The following is a 15,537-nucleotide window of genomic DNA, read 5'->3' as shown; positions in this document are numbered from 1 at the left end:
AGCAAATCAACAAATCTAGTCAATGGTGTCACTTTCATTCACAATGAGATTTTAGCTGATGGGAGAATGAGACCAGATATAGATACATTCATAGATTATACAATGAGATACATTCCAGAATATTTGTAAAGTGCATTTTTCCCCTCAATTTACTCATAACTATGATACAACCAAGAGCCGCCGGGTCAACATTATCTTGTTCCAATTATATCATATGTCCCTTAAGAATCGTGTCAACATGGTCATTTTTCACCAAAATTCACAATGAAGCAGATATTGGGGAGCGAGAGGGGGTGCTTCACCACACACTACACCTCAACTACCTGGAAACTATTTTGCCATCTCTAGTCAAAGGGATTAAGATGTACTTTTGCTTTGGCCTTCCCTGCCAAGTGCTTCCTATTCTCTTGCTTGTATCTTTTCCATTCTCTTAAAGCAGCTAGGCCTAGGAGGACATGCATTGAAACTGGTAGAAAAAATGGCTGCACAGTAAAAGGAAAATAGACATGACAATCAGTAAACTTCAACTTGCTGCTTAAAATTGTGAGTGCATCTCAACTCATTCCCATGAACTAGTCGTTGAGCTCATTTTTAGAGCTAGAGGGGCAGTGACAACAAACATTATGTGGTTGCAGAGAAACAGATAAAAGAATTTAGATCATATACGAACAAAGAAAAGCCAATTCCGAATAAAAAGGCTGGAGAGAACATTTTTCAAGCTTCCATCTATGACATCTTTTATGAGCAGCGTGGATCTTCCAATTCCTTAATATTCATTTCCCACTTTTGTGGTAAAAATCTTGTCAAATTAAACAGGAATTATGGTTTCAAGGAAGGGAGATGCATAATCTGCATTCCCTAATTGTGAATGTCAAAAAGATAAAGATGATCTAGTCAATATGGTGGAATCATCTAAAGGTCAAGTTTACCAATCCGCATAAGCCAGATTATACACAATTAGTATTTAGGGAAGCAAGGATAAGAGTTAAAGGACAAACCGAATAGATGGAAAAACAATGCTCAAACGAATAATAGCTGATGGACATAATTGAAGGATGAAAACAGGCATCCTCTGCCAGAGATCTTGATTCCCTTGATGATACTCACAAGAAAAAAGATTAATCATGTTTTAGAAATAGAAAACAGCCTGCTAATCTTCGTCAAAGTCAGTAACAAGCGTTTGAAATCAATGTAAAGTCAAAACAAAGCATACCAGCTGAAGCATCATATAATCCAACACCCGCATTACTTTGACAAAATTTTGCAGCCTCTAGAGAAAACTTCACCTGCTCAAACACCACAAAATATTGAAGGGGAAGAAAAGTGATTTCAAACCATCTTTTAAAAACTAAAGAGGAAAGAAGATATTTATATCAAATAATCAGGCGGAAGTGATTGTATACTATGAAGCACGGATACGCAAAAAAAAAAAAAAAAATTCTACGTATCGGACACACGTCCGATACGGATACGTTGGGATACTCATTTTTTGCGTATCGAATGGGTCAAATGCGTCAATGGCATTTCAGTAATTTTTTAAAAATAAAGCGTGTTTTTTTTTTTGGCAAAAAGCACCCCAAAGGCCCAAATCGAATGAATCTCAAATCGCCCTTAAAGTTCTACTCACCTGGTCCTGACCTCCACAGTTGGTTCGCCATCGCTGGTTCCTCCTCTGCATTTGTTCGACGTCGGCCGTCGCTGTTCCTCCTCCATGCCACGGTTTCGTTCGCACTTCACAATCGATCTTTCTTCCTCCTTGGCTGTCGGTAGTTGTTCGTCCTCCGACCTCCATCGTCGTTCTTCCTCCTTGGCTTTTGTTCTGCTCCTTAAAAAGCTGGCTTTGAAACTCACTGCACAACCTTCTTCTTCATCATGTGCTGAACGCAATTGGAGTACTTACTCTTTTGTGCATTCCATGAAGAGAAAAAAAATGGATCCCAAACTAGCTGAAGACTTAGTTTACATACATAGCAATCTCCGGCTCTTATCAAGAAAGAGTCCAAAATATAATGAAGGAGAAAGTCAGTGTTGGGACATTAGTGGAGATGCAGTTGATACCTTTAATGATGTTGGAAGCTTTAGATGGTGCTACCATTTCCTTAGATGAGCCAGAGATGGAAGCAAATATTATTAGTAGCACTTCATATCCACACACTAGTTGAGGTATTTATCAATTTTGTATGGATAATCTACTATTTGTGCCTATGATTTTATTATATTTTGTTAATATGAAGTACACTATATTAAAAATATTATTTAATACTAATACGTATTAGAACGTATCAAAATATTAGTATTTTTGAAGTAACGTATCGGACACACGTAGCGGGAACGTATCGAAAACGCTGTGTCAGTATCGGTGCTTCATAGGTTCGCTTCTTGCTACAGAACTTGCCACGACTCCTTGAGGATGAATTTAAGTTACTTTCTGGTGTAGAAGACAAAATCATTTCCCTTACGAAAGAGCTTGAGTTTTTTGACTTTTTCCTCAAGAGCTCCGAGGGGAAGCGCAACAACGATTTTGTGAAAGAATTGGTGAGCCAAATAACTGATGTTGCCTATCAAGTTGAGGATGTGGTAGACACCTACATTGCCAATGTTACCCAACACAGAAGCATAGACATGTTTGAAAAGTCAGTCACCTTACCACCACATGTTATGGAGCTTCACAATGTTGATCATAAGATAGGGAAGATCAAGAACTGTATTGATGAAATTTATAAGAACAAGGAGAGATATGGCATCGGAGAAGGCGAATTTAAAAGTGAAGAAGAAGAACAAGGTATAGAATCACTCCGTAAAAGGAAGAAGGATGTGGAGGAAGAACATGTAGTTGGCTTAGTTCATGACACCAGTGTTGTGATTAAGCAGCTCATGGAAACGGATTCGCGTCTTAATGTGTTTCCATAATTGGTATAGGTGGGTTGGGCAAGACCACACTTGCAAGAAAGATCTACAACAACTCTCAGGTGAAGGAGTTGTTTCCTTGCCGTGCTTGGGGTTATGCGTCTAACTATTACAGACCCATGGAGCTCTTGCTAAGCCTTCTCAAGTGTTTTCAATTGTCCGCATCTGAATATAATAATTTAAAAGAAGATGAACTGAAGATGAGAGAATGCTTGAAGGGAAAGAAGTATCTAATAGTGCTTGACGACATTTGGAAAACTCAAGTTTGGGACGAGGTAAAAGCTGTCTTTCCTGATGATAAAAACGGTAGCAGAATACTGATAACAAGTCGTATAAAAGAGGTGGCTTCTTATTGTGGAACAACCCTTCCTATTACCTTTCATTTCTCAATAAAGAAGAAAGTTGGGAACTATTTTCCAATAAGGTGTTTGAAGGTGAAGAGTGTCCTTCTGATCTAGTGCCTCTGGGAAGGTCGATTGCTGAAAGTTGTGGGGGTTTGCCACTTGGTATAGTCGTCTTAGCAGGATTTGTTAGAGAGAAAGAGAAATCAGAGAGAGAGTGGTCGAGATTGAAGGAAGTCAGTTGGCATATCACTCAAGACAAGACTGAAGTGATGGATATACTGAAGCTTAGTTATGACATCTTGCCTCGAAGATTAAAGCCATGTTTTTTGTATTTTGCAATCTATCCTAAAGACTATGAGATCGATGCGAGCGAATTGATGGAATTATGGATTGCCGAAGGATTCATACAACCAAAAGAGAGTGGATGAGCTGGTGGATTGTAGCTTGGTGCAAGTGGCAACTAGGAGGATTGATGCAGGTGTCAAATCATGTCGTGTTCATGATCTTCTCCTTGAACTGTGCATATCTGAGAGCAAGGCCAATATGTTCTTGGAGGTTTGCACGGAGGCAAACATGGATAGACTGGTCAATCCCCATAGATTCTCGTTGCACAGGGGAGCACAATCGTATCTCTCTTTTGACAAATTTAATCAATCATCCACTCGTTCCTTGTTCTTCTTTTATGGAGAGATATACCAAGATCATGATTCCAGAACGTCATGTTGGCCCGTGTACTACATGCCGAAGCATCAATATTTTCTTCACTATGCATTGATTTGAAGATGATGATCCATTTGAGATACTTGAAAACATCGACGTTCGACACAGATATTCCAGCTTCTATATGCAGCCTTTGGAATCTAGAAACGCTACATTTACGGCAACTACCTTTATACCAGAGTCGTCCGAAAGGAATGGGAAGGTGTAGCGAGTTGTGAAGCCTTACCAATCTCCGTTCGATAAAATTAATCGGGTTTGAACAGCTTCATTGGAGTTTCCATCAAATATTGTGAAGATAACATTGCATGTTTCACTTAGCCACAACAAGGATATCATGAACACTCTAGGACGGCTTGTCAACCTTCAAATTTTGAAACTAAGACGTTTTGTCAATCTCTCTGACCTTATTTTTGCTGCTGGAGAGTTCCCACGGCTTCGAGTGTTTGAGATGAAGCAAATGTTTGTCAAAAAGTGGAGATTAGAGAAAGGTGCAATGCCTAATCTTGAATATTTGCTCATTGATCGGTGCCATTACTTGGATGAGCTTCCTGAAGAACTCTGGTCCTTGACAAGCTTACGACAAGTGAGTGTAGTGAGTCCCGGCAAAGAATTGGAAGACAGCCTCCAAAATGTGGAGTTGAAGAATGGTTGTAAGTTAATAATCTCGGATGTTTATGATCCTCTTCTTCCTTCAAACTGAATAGGAGCTATTGCTTAATTTATAAAAGACGTATGTCACTTATAGGCTCAACATTTCCATTTTTAATCTCGCTTCTTGTCTAATTTCTTTTTCCATTTTTATCTAATTTCTCGAGATTAAAAATGGAAATGTAGAGCCTATAAGTGACATACCTCTTTTATAAATTAAGCAATAGCTCCTATTCAGTTTGAAGGAAGAAGAGAATCATAATCATCCGAGATTATTAACTTACAACCATTCTACAACTCCACATTTTGGAGGTTGTCTTCCAATTCTTTGTCGGGACTCACTACACGCACTTGTCGTAAGCTAGTCAAGGACCAGAGTTTTTCAGGAAGCTCATCCAAGTAATGGCACCAATCAATGAGCAAATATTCAAGATTAGGCATTGCACCTTTCTCTAATCTCCACTTTTTGACAAACATTCGCTTCATCTCAAACACTCGAAGCCGTGGGAACTCTCCAGCCGCAAAAATAAGGTCAGAAAGATTGACAAAACGTCTTAGTTTCAAAATTTGAAGGTTGACAAGCCGTCCTAGAGTGTTCATGATATCCTTGTTGTGGCTAAGTGAAACATGCAATGTTATCTTCACAATATTTGATGGAAACGCCAATGGAAGTTGTTCAAACCCGATTAAATTTATCGAACGGAGATTGGTAAGGCTTGACAGCTCGCTACACCTTCCCATTCCATTCGGACGACTCTGGTATAAAGGTAGTTGCCGTAAATGTAGCGTTTCTAGATTCCAAAGGCTGCATATAGAAGCTGGAATATCTGTGTCGAACGTCGATGTTTTCAAGTATCTCAAATGGATCATCATCTTCAAATCAATGCATAGTGAAGAAAATATTGATGCTTCGACATGTAGTACACGAGCCAACTTGAAGTTTTGGAATCATGATCTTGGTATATCTCTCCATAAAAGAAGAACAAGGAACGAGTGGATGATTGATTAAATTTGTCAAAAGAGAGATAAGATTGTGCTCCCCCGTGCAACGAGAATCTACGGGGATTGACCAGTCTATCCATGTTTGCCTCCGTGCAAACCTCCAAGAACATATTGGCCTTGCTCTCAGATATGCACAATTCAAGGAGAAGATCATGAACACGACATGATTTGACACCTCAATCAATCCTCCTAGTTGCCACTTGCACCAAGCTATAATCCACCAGCTCATCCACTCTCTTTTGGTTGTATGAATCCTTCGGCAATCCATAATTCCATCAATTCGCTCGCATCGATCTCATAGTCTTTAGGATAGATTGCAAAATACAAAAAACATGGCTTTAATCTTCGAGGCAAGATGTCATAACTAAGCTTCAGTATATCCATCACTTCAGTCTTGTCTTGAGTGATATGCCAACTGACTTCCTTCAATCTCGACCACTCTCTCTCTGATTTCTCTTTCTCTCTAACAAATCCTGCTAAGACGACTATACCAAGTGGCAAACCCCCACAACTTTCAGCAATCGACCTTCCCAGAGGCACTAGATCAGAAGGACACTTTTCACCTTCAAACACCTTATTGGAAAACAGTTCCCAACTTTCTTCTTTATTGAGAAATGAAAGGTAATAGGAAGGGTTGTTCCACAATAAGAAGCCACCTCTTTTATACGACTTGTTATCAGTATTCTGCTACCGTTTTTATCATCAGGAAAGACAACTTTTACCTCGTCCCAAACTTGAGTTTTCCAAATGTCGTCAAGCACTATTAGATACTTCTTTCCCTTCAAGCATTCTCTCATCTTCAGTTCATCTTCTTTTAAATTATTATATTCAGATGCGGACAATTGAAAACACTTGAGAAGGCTTAGCAAGAGCTCCATGGGTCTGTAATAGTTAGACGCATAACCCCAAGCACGGCAAGGAAACAACTCCTTCACCTGAGAGTTGTTGTAGATCTTTCTTGCAAGTGTGGTCTTGCCCAACCCACCCATACCAATTATGGAAACAACATTAAGACGCGAATCTGTTTCCATGAGCTGCTTAATCACAACACTGCTGTCATGAACTAAGCCAACTACATGTTCTTCCTCCACATCCTTCCTCCTTTTACGGAGTGATTCTATAACTTGTTCTTCTTCTTCACTTTTAAATTCGCCTTCTCTGATGCCATATCTCTCCTTGTTCTTATAAATTTCATCAATACAGTTCTTGATCTTCCCTATCTTATGATCAACATTGTGAAGCTCCATAACATGTGGTGGTAAGGTGACTGACTTTTCAAACATGTCTATGCTTCTGTGTTGGGTAACATTGGCAATGTAGGTGTCTACCACATCCTCAACTTGATAAGCAACATAAGTTATTTGGCTCACCAATTCTTTCACAAAATCATCGTTGCGCTTCCCCTTAGAGCTCTTGAGGAAAAAGTCAAAAAACTCAAGCTCTTTCGTATGCGAAATGATTTTGTCTTCTACACCAGAAAGTAACTTAAATTTATCCTCAAGGAGTCGTGGCAAGTTCTGTAGCAAGAAGCGAACCTATGAAGCACCGATACCGACACGGCGTTTTCGATACGTTCCCGCTACGTGTGTCCGATACGTTACTTCAAAAATACTAATATTTTGATACGTTCCGATACGTATTAGTATTAAATAATATTTTTAATATAGTGTACTTCACATTAACAAAATATAATAAAATCATAGGCACAAATAGTAGATTATCCATACAAAATTGATAAATACCTCAACTAGTGTGTGGATATGAAGTGCTACTAATAATATTTGCCTCCATCTCTGGCTCATCTAAGGAAAGGGTAGCACCATCTAAAGCTCCAACATCATTAAAGGTATCAACTGCATCTCCACTAATGTCCCAATACTGACTTTCTCCTTCATTATATTTTGGACTCTTTCTTGATAAGAGTCGGAGGTTGCTATGTATGTAAACTAAGTCTTCAGCTCGTTTGGGATCCATTTTATTTCTCTTCATGAAATGCACAAAAGAGTAAGTACTCCAATTGCGTTCAGCACATGATGAAGAAGAAGGTTGTGCAGTGAGTTTCAAAGCCAGCTTTTTAAAGAGCAGAACGAAAGCCAAGGAGGAAGAACGACGATGGAGGTCGGAGGACGAACAACTACCGACAGCCAAGGAGGAAGAAAGATCGATTGCGAAGTCCGAATGAAACCGTGGCGTGGAGGAGGAACAGCGACGGCCGACGTCGAACAACGGCGGAGGAGGAACAAGTGACGGCGAACAAAAAGGCTGGAGAGAACATTTTTCAAGCTTCCATCTATGACATCTTTTATGGGCACCGTGGATCTTCCAATTCCTTAATATTCATTTCCCTCTTTTTTGGTAAAAATCTTATCAAATTAAACAGGAATTATGTTTTCATGGAAGGTAGATGCATAATCTGCATTCCCTAATTGTGAATGTCAAAAAGATAAAGATGATCTAGTCAATATGGTGGAATCATCTAAAGGTCAAGTTTACCAATCCGCACAAGCCAGATTATAAATAATTAGTATTTAGGGAAGCAAGGATAAGAGTTAAAGGACAAACCGAATAGATGGCAAAACAATGCTCAAACGAATAATAGCTGATGGACATAATTGAAGGATGAAAACAGGCATCCTCTGCCAGAGATCTTGATTCCCTTGATGATACTCACAAGAAAAAAGATTAATCATATATTAGCAATAGACAACAGCCTGCAAATCTTCATCAAAGTCAGTAACAAGCGTTTGAAATCAATGTAAAGTCAAAACAAAGCATACCAGCGGAAGCATCATATATTCCAACAGAAGCATTACTTTGAGCAAATTTTGCAGCCTCTAGAGAAAACTTCACCTGCTCAAACACCACAAAATATTGAGGAGGAAGACAAGGGATTTCAAACCATCTTTTAAAAAACTAAAGAGGAAATAAGATTTTTATATCAAATAATCAGGCATAAGTGATTGCATACAGCCAACTGAATTATTATATAACCAAAAATAGAAGTGGTGTTACTGACCAAAATCTGAAATTAAACATCATAAACTTAAGATGTTCACAACTAAATGCAAAAGGGAAAAAAATGCATAAATCTACCTACAATATATAGTAAAATATGCACTAAACCCAGCACCCTGTCAGTAATAATATTATGGACATTGATGGCTCCCAAAAGTGGAGGGCTATCTTGTGTCTTTTATTGTTAAATTCCCCACCTTTTGTTGCTATTTTTATTGCTTATTTTCAAGTTTGCGTTCAGGAGAACTTTTCTGTAAACAGGACCAGAGCAACTCGCAGTTCTAGAAATTAGGGAGCAACTGAGTGTATAAAACAACATAATAAGAAAAATGTAGTACCAAGAAGAAAAATGTAGTAAGACAACATAATAAGATCCACTCAATGATACCATAATACCAAATAATTTCAAATATTATGTATAAAAAAATAATAATTTCAAAAATTCGCAACCAATACTTTAGGGCAAGTGATTTCTTATACGGATGCTAAACTAAAACATAGAGGAGGTGAATAGAGGTGCTCATGTATTTTTGAAAAACATTTTCTTAAATGGACATAAATAAGCTTTGGACAAATCAGGAAATAGTGAACTATACATTTTTAAAGACACCAACTCAAGTCACTAACCTTTATTAATCTTATGAAATGATATTCAGAAAGCAGTCAAGCAAATTTTAGATAGTTTGAATTTTACTATCTCAGTTCCCTGTATGCCTAAATACATTATAATTCATTATATGATGCGTAATGATAGGAAAATCGCAGTGTACCTTTTCCAGAATCAATTTATGAACCGCAGTCTAAGAATATTTACACTGCTGAGTATAGATCACAAGAGATCACAATTATATTGTATAGTATATGAAGTATTCCAATAAATCAAATAATCTTCCATAAGTCAGAATGCAATTTTAAAAATAATACTTATCTTATGCAAAAGTATTTTTAACTTGATTCTCAGAAAGACAGTTAGGTAGTATACCACTTTATACATCAACTAATTTGATAGCAAGCACATCACTGTGTTACTACAATTTATATAGACAACAAAGTGAACCATAGCAATTTTAACAAGGCAGGACAGAATTGAGATAGCTCAAATATCAATTTAAAATATCACCAGAAACTTAACAAGCTTATTGTTCAAATACAAAACCAATTATTCTGGTTATACAGCAAAAATTCACCTGAGTAAATAACAAATATATCTATATAGCAAAACTAGATATCAGAGGCCCTTTTTCAAAAGCAGCAGTAAGGATCTATTCGGCAGAGACAACAAAGTTATGTGCAGCAAGCAGCTTCAATCAGTGAGAGAAGAATCAACACAGTAATGGAATACAGTTCAAAAGATATTGTAGAGAACCAATTCAACCCAAAAGCTTAAGCAGTTGAGTGAGGCTACATTAATGATTTTATATATCTCAACACGCTCCCTCACACGAGAGCCCACTGGGCTTGAAGGGTGGACGATGCACAGGCCCACCTAACTGTGCGAAGAAAGAAATTCCACTAGAGAAAGTGAGGGGCAGCGAGGATCAAACCCGGGACACGAGGCTCTGATACCATGTAGAGAACCAATTTAACCCAAAAGCTTAAGCTTTTGGGTTAGGCTACATTAATAGTTTTATATATCTCAACAGATATGCTGACAGCAAAGGATTTACTCGAGTAAACAAATACAATTTAATTGGGTAGAGCAACACAAAGAAGTTACAAAAATTGCTAATATGCTAATTTTTTAAGCAAACTGAGTGAAATAGTAAATATGACAGAGGTTCAGAGTAATGCCACTACACTACTAGAACAAATAGAAGTATAATAGGTCGGGTAATTTTCTCAAGTTATATCAGAACTTAGATTTTCTCAAAAAAGCACTTCTAGTTCAACTTTCAAGTTAGATAACAGCATTGGTTATGCAGCGATATACAGCTTCACAATTGCAGACAGATGGGTTTAGACAATCAGACCAACACTATCCCATCCGAATAACATAGAAGGCAGAATGTCAGGACAATTATGCAGCAAATCACAATATCTACTCGAGTAACAATACTTCTGTACTTGAGTAAACAACAAAAGAGAATTTTTACACTGCAAATTTAGAATTGAAACAGTGCATGGTTCAACCAACCAAAAAGTACAAATCAGGTTCAGTATGAACCAAGAAATGTCTTCAAAGTAAACTTCCAAGCTTTACTCAAGAACTAACTAAACTGTACCAAGTCACAATATTACCAAATACACCAAAGTCAAGGACATATTATGGCAGCAAGGCATATTTTAAAGATGGAAACGAAGATAAACCAAATATAGATCAACTTAACAGGATATTGCAGAATTACACTCCAGTATTAAATTTTAAACACAGTATTGATCTTCCAATCAATGATAAATATATCAAGAATCAAAACAACATCAGAATAACCAAACCAATATTAAAAAGGATTGGATTTCAGATATAAAGTCAAACAGAGACCCTCACAAATCAGTTCAGTAAAAGTCCTTTACGAATGAGTTTAAACCGCATTTCAACCATCAATTTTGCATTACTACCACAGATTTACAAAGGAAGCAGTAAAAGATTAAAGATAGTGAAAATTGACATGAAAATTTAACAAATTCACCCCTAATCTGGGCTACGTCTTGCATAAAGACCAACTTGGCTATTTAGGATTGGTCCCACTAATCTTTCAAAATCTCTACACTCGAGTTCAAAACAGTTAATGGATACAGGTGTAGAGCAACCAACAACTAGCCTCCAAGCCAGTGCTGCTATTTCCTGTTATCATGCATATTATGCATGTGAGTGTTAAGTGCTATAACTACTTTCTGGTGTAGCAGTTAGAAGCTTCCCGCCTTTTGTCCCCTTTTCTTTTTCTGATGCACTTATATAAGCAGATTTTGTACAGATGTATAATTCATTCTTTAGATAATGAAAGAAATTATTCATAAGAGGGGGTGTCAGATAATTTTGCACCATTCTCAGCGCAAGCCTTTAATTTTAATTTTCAACAGTTGTCTGTATCTCCCAATTTTAATAGCGACAAATCAAACAGTCAATTGTGATCAGTTTATTTTTGTTGTCATATTCAAGTATTCAATCCACACCGGTGTCTAAACAATGAGTTTGAAATTTTTGTTTACTTTGCGTTTCAATATAATGAGTCATTTTTTAGTGGCTCACCCTAGTGGGACAGCAACATGGGGCGGTTGCATGGCAGCAGCAGCAGATGCAGTTGCAAAGGAAGGAAGCAACTGGGAAAGGGAGGAAGCAATTGGGAAAGGGAAAGAAAGGGGTAGCAAAGGTATAGTCTTCAATTATTAGAAGATGCTGAATTTCTTGCTTCTAAGCCAGCTGCTATTCCCATGGAGCATAAGTCACAACTCAATGGTACTGATGGGGATCTTCTACCTGACCCTTCTCAATATTGCAGGCTGGTTGAAAGATTGTTATACTTAGGCCTGATATTATTACCTTTGTTGTTCACAGATTGAATCAATTTGTGTCTCGGCCTAGAACACCACACTTGCAAGCAGCTCATCACTTGCTTAGATACCTTAAAAGCAGACCTGGATAACGGCTTTTATTTCCCTCATTTTCCTCATTACAGCTCACAACCTTTACTAATGAAGATTGGGCTTCATGTCCAGACTCAAGGAAGTCTCGGTAACTGGTTTTTGTGTCTTTCTTGGGGATGCATTGATATCGTGGAAGTCCAAGAAACAAACAACTATCTCTAGATCTTCAGCTAAAGTTGAATATAGAGCAATGGCTGCCACTGCTGCAGAACTTCGTTGGCTGTCACAGTTGCTGCAGGTCCTTGGCATTTGCAGTCCACCTCCAGCTCTACTTTTTTGTGATAATCAAGTGGTTGTCCCATTGTTTCTAATCCAACCTTCCATTAACGGATCGAGTACATTGAGATTGAGATAGACTGTCATTTAGTCCGTGACCAAGTATCTTCTAGTTTTATTCGATTGATGCCTATTTGTCCTCGACATCAACTGGTTGATGTTTTCACCAAGCCTCTGCCATTCTCATCCCTGTTTTCTCTACTTTCCAAGATGGCTGTGATTGATATACACACTCCATCTTGAGGGGGAGTTTTATATTTAACCTTTAGTTACTTTATAACTAGTTTAGATAGGTTCCTATGTTTACTTTAGTTACTTTTCAGCCTTTAATGCTCTTTCTGATGTCAGCTTGTACTTACTGATAGTGAAATCAAAGTAAACAACATTTGAAATCAAGGTAAAGTCAAAACAAAGCATACCAGCTGAAGCATCATATAATCCAACACCCGCATTACATTGAGCAAATTTTGCAGCTTCTAGAGAAAACTTCACCTGCCAAACACCACAAAATATTGAGGAAGAAAAGGGATTTCAAACCATCTTTTAAAAACTAAAGAGGAAAGAAGATATTTGTATCAAATAATCAGGCAGAAGTGATTGTATACAGCCAACTGACTTATTATACAACCGAAAATAGAAGTGCAGTGTTACTGACCAAAATCCGAAATTAAACATCATAAACTTAAGATCTTCAAAACTAAATGCAAAAGGGAAAAAATGCATAAATCTACATACAATAAACAGTAAAATATGCACTAGTTAAAAATCAAAACAACAAGATATTGCTAACTAAAAATCAAGATTGAACTATACAAGTAATTCTAATTAATGGGTATCAACCAAATCATCCAGATTCCATGAAAAGAATTAAAAACACATGATTCCAAAAAATTCAACTAAGAAACTCATGACAAAAAGAAACATTGTAATTGCATACCCAAGTCGAAAGGTAATAGAGTTAAGAGATACAAACCATATTCTCACAATGAAATTGTTCAACAAATTGAAGCTAATCAAAATTACAGAACTTCAAAAGGCAGAGTTTCTTGAGTCACTCCAAGAACTCTATTACGTGTTGTTGCTCATAAAGAAAACTTGAAAACTAAAAAAACTAACTTCTAACTAAAATTCCTAATTAACTAATTCCAAAAGTTCAGATGCTTGCTGTCCATCCTTCTTGATCATATCCAACTCTCGTCAGCTTGCCACATTGTTCACACTTATGCCTTCCTGCGATGACAAAGCAGAAGAAATGTGAGAAAAATCACAAGTTTGCCATCCACCTATTAAAACACCTAATTGGGCCAGTTTTACAAACTCTTTGGGGCTTTTCACATGCATTTTGAACCACATAGAGCCCAATACCACACAAAATACACTCTTAATTCAGGTAAAAATTACAACTAACAGTCTTAACTTTATCAACAACCGGGTATTAATTCAAAGTTTCAAACAATCAACATCTTAACATGCATACATATCTAAATGGAACTTTTGGTTACAGCTATTAAGAAAGAGGAATTATGATGGGTAGGTAATTTGATAGATGTTTTGGATATTCCATTGGAGATGAAAAAAGAAATTAGACAAGAAGCGAGATTAAAAATGGAAATGTAGCGCTTATATAAGTGACGTACCTCTTTCATAGTGACCACCATTTTGGACGAAGAGAATCATAATCATCTGGGATTATTAACTCACAACCATTCCTCAACGTCACCTCTTTGAGGCTGTTTTCCAATCTTGTGTTGGGCCTCACTACACGCACCTGTCGTAAGTCAGTCAAGGACCAAAGTCGTTCAGGAAGAACATCCAAGTAAGAGCACCCGTTGATGAGCACATATTGAAGTTTAGGCATTGCACCTTCCTCTAAACTCCACGTTCTGGCTTCCATTTCCGTCATCTGAAACAATCGAAGCCGCGGGAACTGTTCATCAACAAAATTAAGGTCAAAAGGACCCAAAAAACCACCTAGTTTCAAAATTTGGAGGTTGGTAAGCCGTCCTAGAGTCCTCATGATATCCTCGTTGTCGTCCGTATGTGTAGCTTCCAATGTTATCTTCACAACATTTGAAGGAAACTCCAATGGAAGCCGTTCAAAGTATCTTAATTTTATCGAACGGAGATTGGTTAGGCTTGACAGCTTACACCTTTCCATTTCCTTAGGACGACGACTCTTTCTCTCCTCCTCAAATAGTTGCGTTTCTGGAGATGTTAGATGTAGCCTTTACTTGAAAAAAGGTATTATGATATATTTTAGAATTGTGAAATAATATGATACAAAGAGGTCTCTATTTATAGAGACCAAAAAACCCTAATTCTTGACCTAATGGGCTTGGCCCAATACAACAAATACTAATAATAATAAAAGACCTAATATTTACAACACTCCCCCTCAAGCTGAGGAATAGATATTTATCATTCCCAGCTTGCTAGTAAGTTCTTGAAATCTATCTGAAGGAAGTCCCTTTGTTAATAGATCAGCTAATTGACGCCCAGTGGGAATGTATGGAGTGGTAATCAACCCGCTATCAAGTTTCTCTTTGATGAAATGGCGGTCGACCTCAATATGTTTAGTCCGATCATGTTGAACTGGATTATGAGCTATACAAATAGCAGACTTATTATCACATAGCAGCTTCATAGGTCCCTCACATTTTATTTTGAGATCATCAAGTACAATTTTTAGCCACAGTAACTCACAAATGCTTTGAGCCATAGCTCGAAATTCAGCTTCTGCACTTGATCTGGCAACCACATCTTGTTTCTTACTTCTCCATGTCACCAAGTTACCGCAAAGAAACATGCAATAACCAGTGGTAGAACGACGGTCAGTCACGGATCCAGCATAATCAGCATCAGTGTAGACTTCTAAAGAGAGATTACCATCACGTCGGAATAACAATCCTTTACCAGGAGTAGCTTTAAGATACTGAAGAATTCTCTCTACTGCCTGCATGTGTTTCTCCTTTGGATCGTGCATAAACTGACTGACAACACTAACAGCATAAGCTAGGTCTGGCCTAGTATGGGCCAGATATAT

General features: G+C 37.6%; 2 protein-coding genes across 2 annotated transcripts; one reads left to right on the top strand and one right to left on the bottom strand.

Moving 5' to 3' along the window:
- Nucleotides 1–344: 344 nt before the first annotated feature.
- Nucleotides 345–1,792, bottom strand: LOC133307096 (uncharacterized). Its single transcript, XM_061507519.1, has 4 exons — nucleotides 1,628–1,792; nucleotides 1,214–1,286; nucleotides 999–1,102; nucleotides 345–482 (listed from the first exon to the last, which is right to left on the bottom strand). Exons 1-4 carry the CDS (start codon nucleotides 1,790–1,792, stop codon nucleotides 345–347), a joined length of 480 nt encoding a protein of 159 aa, XP_061363503.1.
- A 217-nt stretch (nucleotides 1,793–2,009) lies between these two features.
- LOC133307095 (putative disease resistance RPP13-like protein 3) lies at nucleotides 2,010–3,679 on the top strand. Its single transcript, XM_061507518.1, is given in 4 exon segments — nucleotides 2,010–2,120; nucleotides 2,389–2,782; nucleotides 2,902–3,267; nucleotides 3,270–3,679. Coding segments are annotated over 4 exon segments (1,281 nt in total).
- Nucleotides 3,680–15,537: the final 11,858 nt, after the last annotated feature.

Source organism: Gastrolobium bilobum, unplaced genomic scaffold, assembly GCF_033153095.1.
Source record: "Gastrolobium bilobum isolate Gb01-03AN ecotype WA unplaced genomic scaffold, APGP_CSIRO_Gbil_v1 utg10898, whole genome shotgun sequence".
NCBI lineage: Eukaryota > Viridiplantae > Streptophyta > Magnoliopsida > Fabales > Fabaceae > Gastrolobium > Gastrolobium bilobum.
The sequence above is the reverse complement of the archived record's forward strand: the minus strand, read 5'-3'. Positions and strand labels throughout refer to the sequence as shown.